General features: G+C 42.8%; 2 protein-coding genes across 3 annotated transcripts in view; one reads left to right on the top strand and one right to left on the bottom strand.

The window, feature by feature from the left end:
• LOC110518315 (teashirt homolog 1) overlaps positions 1 to 10,392 on the bottom strand; it is a 41,120-nt gene extending 30,728 nt beyond the window's left edge. The window contains exons 1-2 of one of the 2 annotated variants that reach the window (XM_021595953.3): positions 10,207 to 10,392; positions 7,875 to 8,450 (exon numbers count right to left, since the gene is read on the bottom strand). In XM_021595953.3, coding sequence (XP_021451628.2) covers positions 7,875 to 7,914 — 40 coding nt within the window. In that variant the 5' untranslated portion in view covers positions 7,915 to 8,450; positions 10,207 to 10,392. Of the gene's footprint in view, positions 1 to 7,874; positions 8,451 to 8,603; positions 10,017 to 10,206 lie in introns of those variants that run through there. The other variant, XM_021595949.3, reaches the window with a different exon arrangement.
• Positions 9,490 to 14,536, top strand: LOC110518336 (prostaglandin reductase 3). Its single transcript, XM_021595958.3, has 2 exons — positions 9,490 to 10,058; positions 12,748 to 14,536. The coding sequence occupies exons 1-2, from the start codon at positions 9,775 to 9,777 to the stop codon at positions 13,673 to 13,675; spliced, it is 1,212 nt and encodes a 403-aa protein (XP_021451633.1). The 5' UTR covers positions 9,490 to 9,774; the 3' UTR covers positions 13,676 to 14,536.
• The last annotated feature ends 908 nt before the right edge of the window (positions 14,537 to 15,444 follow it).

Raw genomic sequence — 15,444 nt, 5'->3', positions numbered from 1 at the left:
TTGCATGGGGATGGAATATGGAATACGATGGAATAAAAAAAAACGCAAGTTTGATAATAGCTTGGAGCAGTCTGGGGCCAGCTGAGAAATTGAGGGAGAGATAGAAAGAGGGAGAGGGGGGGAGAGAGAGAGAGATAGAAAGAGGAGAGAGAGAGAGATAGAAAGAGGAGAGAGAGATAGAAAGAGGGGAGAGAGAGAGAGAGAGGGGGAAGAGAGAGAGGAGAGAGAGAGGAGAAAGAGGGAAGAGAGAGAGGAGAAAGAGGGAAGAGAGAGAGGAGAAAGAGGGAAGAGAGAGAGGAGAAAGAGGGAAGAGAGAGAGGAGAAAAAGGGAAGAGAGAGAGGAGAAAGAGGGGAGAGAGAGAGAAGGCCTGAGTAGGAAAAGGCTCTAAAAAGCAAGCATTTCACTTATTTAGAACAACGAGATATGCAAATACAACAGAATGGAAAAATAACACAGATAGTATCGTCTCTTTCCCAGTAAATGTTGTGTGGCAAATGATTTCTAGGGAGGAATTTCCAAAGAAACTACTCCCACGTGAGCATGTAAATCTCCATAACTGAATATTCCCAGAGTTCTCAGTTCTCCTCGGCTACTTCACTTCTGTCACAGATTGTCTATTCCATGAAGGCTGTTGATAAATGGTTTCAGAATATTCATATTCTATATCCCATACTAGGTGTTTAACTGGTTTGATAATACCTTGTAATATGGATGTGATACGTACTCACTCTCTCAACAACCGCGTATGTAATGACAAACCAACACACTTCTCTGCACCCCCTACTACAAGAGCTGAGCATAGTCAGTGAAAACAGCATTTTACCAGTCATGCCAATGACATCATTTCCTACAACTCCCATCAGCGCCCTCTTTCCCAGTTCCCTGCTCGGGAGGACGCTGTTCCTCAGTAATGATGAGGTGGAAGCAGCATGGGCCTCAGAATGAATTCCTCCCTCCCTGTATTTCAAACATCCAACTGCACTCACACTCAACTAAACCCCTGCCAACAGTTGGGGAAAATCTGTTTCTTTGACTTTCTTGTACGTTCTACATACACACACACACATGTGCCGACCATAGTGAAATGGACTGGTGACAAGCAGTGGTGTGTGTGTTAGATGTGAGTTAAAGCAACACTTAGGGAGGAAATAAGCCTTCAGGACTGCCAATGACAAGTGTTCATTTTCTCACTCACTGAACAGAGCTAGCCACTTTACAATGTGTGTGACCGTGAGATTAGCCTGTCCTGAAATAGAGAGAAGGGTTAGAGTGGGAGAGTGGGTCAGTGAAATAGATGGCGAGGAGATTTGGTCTCTCTGCCAGGGGGAAGGTTTGCCAGTCTGACTTTGGTCTCACAGGTACTCCATACAGGATAGAGTCCACCCGGCCCGACACACATCCCTCAACACACCCCTCTCCCAACTACCTCAGCGAGGCCTGGTGAAGAGGAGGATCATGGGAAGTCCTTATCTCTGGCTAGCAACACCCATCGGACGCCACAGCCCTCCACGGACCCGAAGGGCGCAATAATTACTAATACAGCACTTTATCGATTGGCACGCTCGCTGGCGCCCCTTGTTTTCGGGGGCCGACGGCTAGGGGGGCTAACCAAAGTGACACGAGTAAAGTGTTATTTCTTTCACATGCCGACAGCTGGGTGAGAGAGGAGGAGTCGCCCTGGCTCACTCCACCCGGCAGTAATTCTTAATTGACACCTGTCAGGATAATGGTGGCAGTCACAGCTGCTGCAGGAGAATTTGTCCATCGCCCCATTCCTCTGTCAGCTTTAATACCCGTCCTGTGGAACTGCCCCCCTCCAGCCCAGTTGCTGCCTGCCTAGCTAGTAGCTACCCCCTCTCCTGCTTTCCTATCCCGCTCACCCCCTTTTATTTTGCTCGCCTGCATTTTGCCGCCAATCTACATACTTGCTTTGCTTGAAAAAGTTTTTAAAAAACTAAATGGCTATCTTAAGCGCTGGTTACGGAGAGCTTGACCTAATCTCTGCAATGTTGGGAAAAGAGTAGAAGATACGATGAGAGGTCTTTGCACTAGTAAGAGAGGAGGGAGTGTGAGGGATACATGTTAGAAAGAGGGAAGGGGCAACAAAGATAGGGGGAGAGATGAGATGGACGTGAGAAAAACAGAGAGAGTGAGGGAAAGGAGGACGATGAGTGCGAGGGTGTCCCTGGGTAGGGCTCGGCTCCCCTGTAGTAGGCCCACCTCGTTTGTCTGTTTGTTTGTTGGCATCAAAGTGCTTGCCTCTCGTTCTCCGTGCTCGTCCCCTGCTAACTGATGTAATGAGTGGGTAAGCTACATGTTTTTCTGTGCCGAGGAATTCAAATACTTATTAGACAAAATATTCTGTAATTGCTCATCTTTTATTGATGGCAGAAACATGTTCAATTTGGCTGGTACAGGCTTCCCATAGCACTGCCAAGCCTCTCGAGGATGAACACTACCGCTGATCAAGAGGACAAACTAACTCTCTGCAAATAGAACACTTTAACTTAACAACATTTTGGAGATCTTAAAAAAAAAACATGTTCCTGTTACTGGACTCAAATGATGAACCAAATAAAGCGGCAAACAATTTGACAATAATTTGCTGTTAAACCACCTAGACCTTCTGCAACTACTATACGGCAAGCAATAAGCCTACTCAGCATTAAATGCCATCTACAGAATAACATACGAAACAAAACGGGGACTTTAACAACAAACAAACCCACATTTATTTAAATACATATCACAGTTATTGTATTGCATTTACTCTTGTTCTCAATCTAATTCAAATTCCATACAAATAACATTACTAAAATACTTTCACTTAAAAAAAAAAGTTTTTTAAATTAAATCACTTTTTTTTTAAAGTAAAAACTATAATAACGGTGACAAAGCAAACAGAGAGGACAGGGCTAGTGAATCCAATCCCACAGGGCTAGTGAATCCAATCCCACAGGGCTAGTGAATCCAATCCCACAGGGCTAGTGAATCCAATCCCACAGGGCTAGTGAATCCAATCCCACAGGGCTAGTGAATCCAATCCCACAGGGCTAGTGAATCCAATCCCACAGGGCTAGTGAATCCAATCCCACAGGGCTAGTGAATCCAATCCCACAGGGCTAGTGAATCCAATCCCACAGGGTTGCCTTCTATATGTTCGGCGTTGTTTTCTTTTCTGCCCCACTCCGAGAGACATTTTTCTCCCGAGCAACAAAGCACATCTGGCTGCTTTAATGATATGATTTCCCATCATACTAAGCCACCCCCATTATGACCTCCCATCGTGCGTGCGTGCGTGTGTGTGTGTGTGTGTCTACAGTGCAGAGAGGGCGACACTCTTCTGATGGTAGCTTCGTGCCCTGAGGACAGCTTAGTGAAAGAATGAGAAAGATAGAGAAAGACAAGAAGAGCTTAAACATGATATGAAATGTATCCTTAGCTTCACACATACAGTCCTGAATGCTTAAAAAAATATATGTATGGTTGTACGGCTTAAACACTTACAAAGAAATATTCCCAATGTCTACTACTCTCATGCCTTATATCTGGAATGTGTTTCACTACTAAACACACACACACACAACTCCAGCTAAGGCAGTAGAGGTTGGGCGACTGACTGGCTCAATTCCCAGATGCAAATTTAACTATTAGTCTCAGAGGGTGGCAGAAGAGCAAAACTGGCTATCGACGAAAGAAATCGATGCCACCTGCTAACGACACAGGCGCTCCAATTAAAGTAACCTCTAGTGAAGCAGAGAGAAGAGAGCCTGACCGCCAAACACACACTCAGGGAACTGTTACACACACACACACACAGCACAGGAAAACACCCTACTGTATATCACTGTACATTAGTGATACATGTGTGACGCTTGTGTGTCCTAGTTAGCTTGGAGTCCTTGTGTTACTCATATGGTAAACAGAGTGTCAATGTACTGCCCTCTCACATACTAGAGACGCAGGGCCCAACAGAAAGGAGACGCTAGAGTGCTACAACGACTACTATTTATTCCATCAAAACACACACACACACACACACACATGTTCCTACCCAGAGGCCCATCTTTGTACTCACAAATGTCATATTCACATTTCCTTAGAATTGTTAGATGTACACAAAAACACACAATTCTCACGGCGACAAACGTTGATGTCTCAGTCGACGTCAGAGAGAGCGTGTGAAACATTTATCGCTTAACATTCCCTTGACCTTGACTAAATTGCCCACTACATTTGAACGCACCTCCAAAAACAAATCTTTACGGTCTCCGGCTTCCAGATTATAATTTTTTTCCCGGTGCTAATATCATTTTTCAGATTACTCCCCAAAATATTTATGGCAGACGACTACAGGGAAATAAAATGGGGGGGGAAAAAATACACCTTGTGGAAGATGGTCCTCCTCAGGCCGTTGATCTAAGAGTGGGCCACATAAATCTCGGCATTGCTGATTCTTTCGAGCACAGAATATCATGTAACAGCATCGTCTAGTTAGAGCACAAAGGTCGCTGTGTAATCTTAGCTACCCCGGGCATGCTAAACCATTAATCCCAGGGCACTGGGCTTCTTAACTCACTAGAAATACACTGGGAGATGTTTTTATACCAGGTTTCTAGAATGCCCCCTAAAACACAAGAGAGGGAGAGATACATTTTCCACACATTGAGACTAGGGCTATACGTGGTTAAGACGTGAAGATGTGAAAAGGTGTGTGTGTGTGTGTGTCTCCCTCAATGCGCTGCTTCAAAACGTTTACAAAATGTACCATCAAATGAAAACGCCTAGCAAATAAAAGCTATACCTTGTATGCAAGAATTATGTTGCATAAACATATTATCAGATTATTATTATTTCATATTACACTGACCAGAATGTTGTGAGAAAAAGAAATAGGCCCGTCCCCCCCAAACAAAAATGTTCTGGAAAAAGCAGCTACAACTCCCGCATTAAAAACATTTACAAAACCTCAAAGCTAGTTTGAGGTGTACAATTGTCTTCTTACGCACAGTAACGATTAAGAAAGACAATTGCGGTTATTATAATATATAAAAGGGAAACATAAACATTGCACATGCAGGAGTGTTACGACGCAGCTGATCGTGGTTCGGTGTGTCTGGCCTTTTATTATGTCGTTAAAGGCGGAGGATTAGGGAGGTCATTAAGAGGCATCGTCTCCTCCGACATGATTAGTCAGGTAGCAAAGTCCATTTGTCACCTGCACGAGCAAATTGAGTTGAAACTGCACTAGGGGCTACGGGGACTGTATAATATCAACTTGATTACATCAAGGCAGCTGCGGACTTGACACCTTACTGAATTTGTCAGCATTAATCGTCAGGGCCCCGTCACAAATCCATCAGGTTTACAGATAATTAGGGGCTTTCTCTAATGAAGCCCAGAGAAGCAACCTTACCTTTTCTCTCGGATAATGAAGAAGCCTCTATCCCTGGGAAAGAGATGTTTTTTTCTCCCCAGACTACTAGCTCTGACTGGCTGAGACACACAGACCCCAATTTAATGAAAGACAACGTCGCTCTTCTCTTTTTTTGGTTTTTACATCGCTCCTTTCCTCATCACCCTCGACTGAAACTGATATTCAAGGACAAAATGAGGCCTGAAATGAAGCGACACACAGTGATGTGTAACACACACACACTCTTACCAACTGCCTTAAATACACTGCAGGAGATGAACCGTAGCTCGTCTTAACCATAAATGACAGGATATCTGAAAGAAGAGGAGTAGATATCATGGCTTTCCCACGACACTACGTATACTGTATATATGGGAAAGGCCTTTTGTATGGTTATGGCCCCATCATAACCGTTAAAACGTTCACACACACAGAAAGTAAAAAGGCCCTATATCAAATGTCGCTCTATTCTACCTCCCTAAAACGAGTGAAAAATAAGGGTGCCCAATACTATATATTGTGTGTATAAAATTTGTCCAGACATGTCTCCTTGTGGTGCTCCGTTCCATTCTCCTCTAAAGCTCCAGTCCTGTACCCCTGGGGTTCCACATTTGTTTTGGTTGAACCTGGTTTACCCTCTCAGTGAAAATATAACTCACAACAACCTCTTTTCCCGATGGTCGCTCGAGTACTCATTCTCTAAACCTCTATTACCATGGCATTACCATGGCGATTTCCCCCTCGACTCTCCCTCTCTATTTCCTCGTAGGCTTCAGAGTACCAGGCATGGTTCAGCAGCTACTAGCTAGCATTGAAACACTGGACCATCATGCTTTAGCTGAGTGTGTGTCTGTATTTGTGTAAAAAGGGGAGGGTTGGAGGGTGCTGTTACTTCCAACAAACTGTCACGATCATGACAGAATGGTAACACTCCCGTCTGCCAAGTTGTGATTGACCATTAAAGGCCATGATGTATAAGCCGGTCAATGACAGTCAAGCGGATCAATAGGACCATGTTGAGGGGTCAAGGTGATGGCATGTTTTCATGTAAGATCTGCTCGGAACCATCCTATATAGCCTGATACCCAGCTTTTTTCGTTTTGTTTGTTGATGTGATACAACACAAGAGACGAATCAGATGCGACTCAAACAGTGAGTATAAAGCATAAGACTATTCAACACTGTGCGTCAGAAGTGTATGAGCTGTAGAGAGAAGTACTAGTTGAATACTTTTCACAGTCAATCCACACTGACTCCCCATCACTTGGCGCCTATTTAAAATGATAAACCTGCCCGAGTTCAAAGTCTTCGCTGCCCGGGCCCTCCTGTTCGGTCCGCTTTACACCTCATATTTCAGAATCTCTTTAAAATTCCATGACTGTCTTTTGTTCACTCCACTTGTTAATGCCTAACTTCAAAGGCTGCGCCTCATTAGCACAGAGGTAGAAATCGCTGTCACTCATTTACATTTGTTTTAAAGTCGGCTTGAAAAAGAGAAGAAAGTCAAAAATCCAAACCACTAGACCTCCACCTCGACATGTGGTTTATCATTGGTTGTCAGATAGTAAACACTGCGGTCCTGTGGATGGTAGACATGGGCTGCATTGGTAAAGTGCTCTGTAGGATGAGAGGAGAATGTGTGTATTTGGATAAGAAGTGCAAATCTCTGGGTCTTTAACGCAGACCTAGGGGGCTACTGGTGGTAGGCTGGTTCAGGTGCCCGAATTAATTAGGATTTAGCCCTTTCTGTGATCCTCAAAACACTTCTACCTCCTCCCTCTTTCATTCTTCCCTCTAGTATTTTCTCTAGAAAATATTAAAGAAAGAAGGATTCCCCTCCTTTTAAAGACTTTTTTTGTCTTTTTTTTTTTTTTTTTTAGACAACAGGGTTAGGGTTGTCCTTTGAGTGGCTAAATCCGGTAAGGAGCATGCGTCTCCATGGAGAGATATATTGATGTTTATCAGGGATGAATAGATCAAAGGCTGCCACATGACAGGCGATCAATCACGCATCAAATCAATGACGGCAATCCTCAAATAAAACCGAAAAGAAACAAAACCGGCTCTGGACAGTTTTTCTCCCTCTCTTCCGAAGTCAATTATTCATTATTACTCGCTCTTTAACACTGCAATGAACCCTAAATGGAAACTCTATCTCTAACGTTTCGTTTATCTAGCTCCCCAAGTAGTCGACTTTTCTGGCAAGTTAATAACACATCAGGCCTATCGTTGACAGAAATCATATGGCAAAATAGAAAACAATAATGGTCAACAAACGAAGATGTGTTGAAAGTCAAACTTATTTTTAGGCTATTGCGTATGTATAACACGAGAAATGGAAAATGGAAAAAATAAAACATTTAGTGAATTAAAATGAGAAGGAAAAAAAAGTCCGACATTGTATCTCCATTTAGTAAGAGACGGTGAAAATGAACTTCTGTGTGCGCTGGTGCTTACCTGCTGATCGCCTGGGCTCTTGCTGCTTTCTCCTCGGCATAGTGACCGTCACGGTCCACGGTACTTTTCATGCAGGGATCAAAACAATAAGTCTGTCAGTGGAGAAAAACCATCCCGTTGCTTTTTTTTCGGGAAATAACCGTAAACAGTTTTTTTCTATTAGAATGGTTTGTTTCTTTTGTAATTGTGGGCTTATGCCAGACAACCTGAAACGGCCACAATGTAACTAAATATGTCCTTAAGGCCTAGGAATAGAAACAAATGACAGGAGATAAAGGACAAACGGGGAAAAAAGGGTTTATGTGATATCAAAACGACGCACGAATTTCGCCAGCTCATAACATGTCTATCAAATACCATCTTCCCTCATCTCTGTGTGTCAGGAAAAAAAAGGCAGACATCGAAGCCAAGTTTCAGTCACTCCCCTGCTGCCATATGGGGCTATATGGCGGTGTTGGGGCTACTTTGTAACGTCTTCACTCCAAAATAAATAAACTCTGATGGTAAACGAATAAGTCCAGTGTGAGCGAACACAATGTATTTCCGTGGGAAGGCTGCGCTTCTTCAAGCTCAGATCTGAAACAAAACAGAATTGAGAGAAAATAGACAGGCATTAGATGGTTAATGTCAGTCCGTCACCACGCCACCTATTCCGACCAAAGCCTCGCCGTCAGCGGACACTTTTCTCCCCTCTCTAGCTTGAGTCGGGGTGGTAGGGCTTCTACTTACATTTCTAGTCGTTAAAATGACTATTATCAGCCGCCGATCAAGGAATATGCAGGTGGTTGATGTGGTGGGGAGCCTGCGACTAAAGAGAAACAAACAAGATGCAGGCATCCACCCTCGCCGGAGAGAATGTTCCTTCTGTAAACTCCAGGGGAGTGAACCGAGGTCTCGTCTGCTCCTCCGGAGAAAAAAAATTAAACGCAGGGAATCTCGACGCGTTTCAGACAGTCTCAACTGATAGACAGACGCATCGAGTGGCTTTTCCTGCTTCATTTTCACTCCTCCCCTCGCGCTACAAGCGTCACCCTGACAGTAGAGCCCACCTGTCAATCTTTTTAATTGTCTTGTTTTTTCCTCCGCCTCAAATTGAAATGACTGACAAAGGAAAGCTTGCATCAGTAGGCTAAATATCAAATTGTTGCTTTGAAATATTGGTACATAAACTTCCTGCATAATGTTATTATGGCAATTAGTCAATTACTACAAAGCTATTCCTAGGTTAGGCTATATTACTATAACTAGGCTAATCATGAGTCATCATCATCCTCATGTGACAAACTCACACTAACTTTATTTTGCCTGACATGTGCGATCCTATGTCAAACCCAACATGGCAATGTTTTGGACTTATTTGTTGGAAACATTCGGGCTGAAGTTTCCTAGTGCGAGAGCGCCAACATTTACGCATGCTTGGGGAGAAACTATATTTCTGCAGGTAATAGCCTACTAACGGTGCTTGTTATTAATACTTGAATGGTGGTGGTCGGCACTGGCTGTGTTGGCAACTCGTTGGCTTTTTGTGTACAATCGTTGAGGATATGTTTGAGACTACGATTGATATGTTTCACCTTACGAGGAAGTGTGTCATGTCCCGGAAGGGGAGGGACTCGAAAGGAGACACGCCGCTACAGTAGGAGTTTGGCTGCCGCTACAAGGTTGCGCCGTGCTATAGCCTAGTGATCATCAAAGCAAACATTGCAAAAGCACGTTATTGCGTGTCGATCTTCTGCGACAACAAAAAAAACAGCGCGGCTAATATTGTTTTAATCGCATTGCATCGGCGTGGCCTACCCTGCTACGTGAAGAAAGCCTAGCATAGGCTAACGATAAACATATTGATATCAACGCACAGCCAGTGCCCGTGAACTTTGTCACATAGTCCCTCCCTGGTGCAATGTCCACCTCTTTCTTGTTGAGAAACGGTAAGAGGGTGTTTTCGATAATCGGCGGTGTGTGCAGAGGAACCGATGCACTTTCCAGAGTTAATTTTATATCGCGTCGCTTCATTGTAGATTTGTCATACTCCACGCACTTCATGGATTTTAAAGGTTCTTCGATACCGAGCTCCATGAAAAAGCTGGTCGTAACGAAGCTCAGCCAGAATTTCAGAGACGCCGTTGCCTTACAAACTGTTCCAGTCCCGACACCTGGCGACGGGGACTTGCTTGTCAGAAATCGGTAAGTTTTGGTTAGAAATTGGATAGGTTCCCATTTTCCGCGTATGCATAGCCTATGTATAGACCATTCCAATATGGGGCACATTTTGGAGCCAATATCTTTGATAAACTATTTGGTATTGTTTTCAAGTTGTGAAAGGGTCTCTTACCTCTGTTAGAATCGCCTATCCATTCCCATCGATTATAGTAGCCCACTCGCGACCATTTCAGGAGCGAGCAAAATAGGTGAGGAATATTTCCAAGTTCCGCCCCTACATTTGTCTATCAATCCATCTCGGCATCTCGCTCTGTCCTGTCTCCTTACGTCACGAACCTGCAAACAGAAAGTCATGGGTGGGGGTGTAAAGACTCACGAATAGATGAGGAGATGGAGAAACAGCTTTGCATGGCATTGGGGCTGCGGCAGGATCATCATTTTCCGCTGCATAAAACCAATGCATAAGACTCTGTGTCTGTCCAGTTCAAAGCAAGATATTTACAAATGTTGATTACATTCGGGGTACTGTAACAGCAGGAATGTAGGCTACTTAATCTAACCGGTTATTTACTACAATTTAAGTCGAGGAGATATTAAAATGCGGGTCAATGCTGGTGTAGCCTATTAGAGCGCAATTGATCAGTGAAATGAAGGGAGGGTCTTGCATTATGGTTTAGAGACCAAGGACATAGTAGCATTATCTAAAGATCAAATAGCTTTGAACATTTACAGAAATTGTCATATGTAGCCTAAACCTTTTTCACAGGATTTGTTTTGTGTGCTTAATTGTGTATGCGTAATTTAGGGAATTTAAAAAATATATCGCATTTATAACTTGAGAATGTGGAATTTTGAATTATAAATACAATTTGCCATGGAGGGGTAGCCTATCTCTCATCATGGGAAAAGGAAAGAACTGTTGATGCAGTGGTAGGTTATTCTCCCCCACCCGAAACCTTGAATTGTAGATTGAAATAGATTGAAAATTATGGCATCACGTATTGTTCTATAATTTAATGTAGGCCTATGCCCTTATACTTCTTTTTTTTTAGCAATTCTTTGTGTGTTGTCTGTAATGAATCCCCATCATATGAGTTGGCCTGGGAAATTACAACATTTAGCTATTAGCTATCAACTAGGCTTCACAGGCACCTTCAACTGAAGAAAAAAAAACAAGTTAACGGGCCTAGTTATCAAGGCATATTTCTTGATCTGGGTTATTATTTATTTGTTAATAACTACATCAGAAAGGCCAATTCTATGGTCTCAATGCAGAGCTCGGAATTAGCAGATATGTCTGTGATGTCGCATTTAGGCCTTGTATAAAGTCTGCTTGGTTAAATTATCTGGGTTGGGAAGACAGTTGCGCAACACGGCCTATTGTAGTCCATGGTCATTTAATTGCACATATTGCCTATGATCATTTCCATAGGCTATTGATGACCCTTGACCTTTTGAACTGTGATTTACCCATGAATTAGGCTGGACTTTAGGAATTAGATAGCGTAGGCTATAATATAAAATGCACACAGCTGCAAACCACAGGTGAAACGAGCATTGTTTAGAAAATTGAGTGGGTCAGCGCCACTGCTAAGGTAATTGCACAAAAGACGAACCATTTAGTGATAGTGAAATGCAATATCAGATGATGTATTGGTGTAGATAAAGGTTTTAGGACGTTATTGTAGTTGTGTGGCATGTTTACGGACAGGACATGGCTGGACCACTTGTTGGCCTCTGCAATGCTTTGGTTCACAATGCAATGTGTATCAGGAAAATGTTTGTTTTTTTTCTTTTCTTTTATGCATTATTAACCCGAATTTGACACATGTTGAGTTTAAATTGAGAAATGCATTGATATGTTTCAGTGGCCGAGATGATTGTGCATTCAAATGTGCACATTTTTTAAATCCAGCATCTTTAAGAATATCAGGCCCAATCCTGACTAGAGATCCCAGTTCTCTTTAGTTTTAACTTTTGAACTGGCTCTTCTTTAATGCATGGTGTCTCAGTTCTGTTGGTCCATTATGAGAGATTCAGGTTAAAATATTTACTGGTATGGAAAAAAATTCAGAAAGGCTGCAAAGGAAAAAGTGATTTGGAAAGTATAGTCAAACTAGATGTTTTCCTATATTTAATTGGAGCCATTTATTTGTAACTAAACCGGGCTGATACATTTTAAGTGCTAAAAATGCAAATGTGACATGCACAATGATGAGTCGCAACAAGGGTTCTTCTGGAGGATAGAAAATGATTTATTTATACATTTGTTTCACACAAAGATTTTTTTTCTTCTCCATGTCATCAACTGAGATGAAAACAGTTATTTTTTTCATGTCGAGGTAAAGAAATATACAAGATTTTAAAAGTGCAGTTTGTTCTTGTGTGTCTCTCAAGACAATGACTCATGACATCATGCAATGTGTTTCGGGTGGGTGTTTTTTCAAGACAAATGGAATCATTGCCAAAACAAACCAATGTTTCCTTCCCGAACGGTGTCGCAGAGGTTTTCTAGGGAATAGAAGTGAAATCTTGACCTTCGCAGACATTACTGTAGGCATTCTGAAGTGCACCTCTTTATTTTATTATAACTAACTATTGTCATGTTATTATCAAAATCTTTAATTCATTGACTTTAATTAATTGACTTGAATGCTAGGTAACAATTTTTAATCATTCACTTGTATTTTGTTCTCTGTTCCATTCCATGCAGATTTGTTGGAATCAATGCCTCGGACATCAACTACTCAGCAGGCCGCTATGACCCTACGGTGAAGCCACCGTTTGACGCCGGGTTCGAGGGCATTGGCGAGGTGGTCGGACTCGGCCTGAGTGCCAGCGCCCGTTACACCGTTGGCGACACAGTGGCCTACTTTGCTGATGGGGCCTTTGCAGAGTACACGGTGATACCCATGATCAAGACCGTACCCGTACCCGCGGTGAAGCCAGAGTTCCTCACCCTGCTGTTAAGCGGTGCCACGGCTTATATAGCCATGAAGCGGCTTGGCGACCTAGTGAAGGGCGAGACAGTGCTGGTGACGGCCGCTGCCGGTGGCACGGGCCAGTTCGCCGTGCAGTTTGCCAAACAGGCCGGCTGCCACGTTGTGGGCACCTGCTCCTCCAATGAGAAGGCTGGCTTCTTAAAGACCATTGGCTGCGACAGGCCCATCAACTACACGTCCGAGGACCTGAGCGCCACGCTGCGCAAAGAGTACCCACAAGGCCTGGACGTAGTCTACGAGTCCATAGGCGGCAGAATCTTTGACATGGCGGTCAACAATCTGGCCAATAAGGGCAGGCTGATCGTGATCGGGTTCATCTCAGGGTACCAAACGGCATCAGGGGTCCCAACTGTTAAAGGAGGGACTCTGCCCGTGAAGCTGCTCCAGAAGTCAGCCAGCGTGAGGGGGTTCTTCCTACCTCACTTCCTGTCTGACTACAAGGAGGCGATGGGAAGCATGATGCAGATGTTTGCTAAAGGGAAGCTGGTGTGTGAAGTGGACTGTGGGGACATGGCCCCCGAGGGCCGTTTTGTGGGGCTAGAGTCCGTCTTTAGGGCTGTGGACTACATGTACGCTGGGAAAAATGTTGGAAAGGTGGTGGTTGAGGTGACTCCACCCTCACTGGACAGCAAACTGTGATTTGCCTTAATGTGAATGCACTGGAATCCTCAAACAAATCAAATCATATGTATGTATAATGAAATGAACTATGCAAGTACATATGTTGAAGGCAAATTACCCAAACTGTGACAATCTACAGTACTCTTGAGTTGAATATATTTTTCACCTGAATCTCTTTTGATATTACTAAAATGTTGTTCTGTTCGAGACAGTTCCTTTATGTTTTGATGATTGTACTGAATAAAGCAAAGCCAAATTCCCAATGAACGGGGATCATACTGAAAATTGCTGGTGTAACAGAAGGTTATCTCAAGAAAAGAATACTGTACCCCTCTAGTTCAAATGCCTCCCTCATTCTCATGCTGTCACACACACACACACACTTGTTTAATTGCTCTGTGCTCAAGACTAGAGCTAACTAAAATTTGTATTTACAGTAACTAGACCAGTGGCTGCATTGACTGTCCACAGCTTATGCTTGATTACTGCACTTCAGACAATGTACCAGCATATCAGCTGAACTTGTCCCTCTATTTAACAGGAAACAAAGTATCTGAGGACAATAGTGCATAATGATCACATTTAGTGTTACCAGTTTAAACCTCTGTCATACTTTTGGAATAAATGCCTAAGCATGCCCAGAGCAATTGACCCATTTAGTCCCTCACACATATACACACACACACACACACACACAACATATTACACATTCATATAATTAATACATTAACTTAAATCAACAGAAAAACAATGTATTGTAGATGTACAGTAGTTTTTAAACAGCACATTTTGAGAAGTATTTGCAATGTATGATGTGTAATTAACATTCAAATATCTAGAATACATTATCTTACATTCTTGATTAAAAAATGAAATGTGTTTTGTTGTAGTAAAGTCTGTATAAATACTTGTCAGGACTGAATGCAGCATCAGGTGTGCTTGGTATTTTATAGCATGTTTGTGGCTGACCGAAATATCTTTCCATTCACATGCCCCAAGCTGCACATAATAAAAAAATTAGTCCAGCTAACCAGAACTTGGGGTTGAAAATACCATTCGTTTTTCCCACAACAAGCAGAAACCACTTATATTGAATGTATTGTGGAATGCCTTCTGAGGTAGGCCTACGGTTTTCTTATTTTTTTTTGTTACCGTGAGGATAAGGTTCCACTTGACGTTTTGGATTCTTTAAAGCCAATTCACTCATTTCTATTTTTTTCCTAATTTAAATATAGAACCCTTTTAAGCTAAGTATCATGTTATCTACCCTCACATTAGAGGTGAGGGTAGATGAGTTACCAGGTGGGATACAATTGTCATGGAGAAATGCCTTATCTTACATATTAATTCTAAAACTATTTACAAGTTAAGGTGGGTGTTACTCTGTGGCCTTTTTTTTTTATTCATTTTTTTAGAAGTGAGAAAAGGTCATCAAAAAACACTTCTAAGGCAATACGTTATGTATCAAGCCTAGGAACACAAAACAAACACCTGTTTCCACCTGGGAGGGACGTCTGTGTGTTCATGCACTGTGGACATGCAATATCCTCCTCCAGGTGGCCACTCAAAAAAGATCTCAGTGTGAAACACGTTACAGGTGTGACCCCAGCATGCAAAGCTGCTACCTTCGCCAGGCAGGCAGCTCAGGAAATCAGAAACATACCCACCAGCCTGAAGCCATTTGAACCTGCACCAGTGTGTCTCACACACACATACACACACCCATATGTGTTCCAATAGAATAGTGGTCTGTGTAATGCATGCAGTGTATTTCTGTAGATTGGTTC

Source organism: Oncorhynchus mykiss, chromosome 3 (assembly GCF_057628025.1).
Source record: "Oncorhynchus mykiss isolate SJ-2025 chromosome 3, ASM5762802v1, whole genome shotgun sequence".
NCBI lineage: Eukaryota > Metazoa > Chordata > Actinopteri > Salmoniformes > Salmonidae > Oncorhynchus > Oncorhynchus mykiss.
Note: the sequence above shows the minus strand (reverse complement) of the source record. Positions and strands in the feature narration are given on the sequence as shown.

Excerpts from the sequence above, each read along its gene's own strand:
- LOC110518336 (XM_021595958.3), top strand. The coding sequence starts at position 9,775 with ATGTCCACCTCTTTCTTGTTGAGAAACGGTAAGAGGGTGTTTTCGATA. Across the intron at positions 10,059-12,747 it reads GACTTGCTTGTCAGAAATCG|ATTTGTTGGAATCAATGCCT; the intron begins GTAAGTTTTGGT and ends CATTCCATGCAG.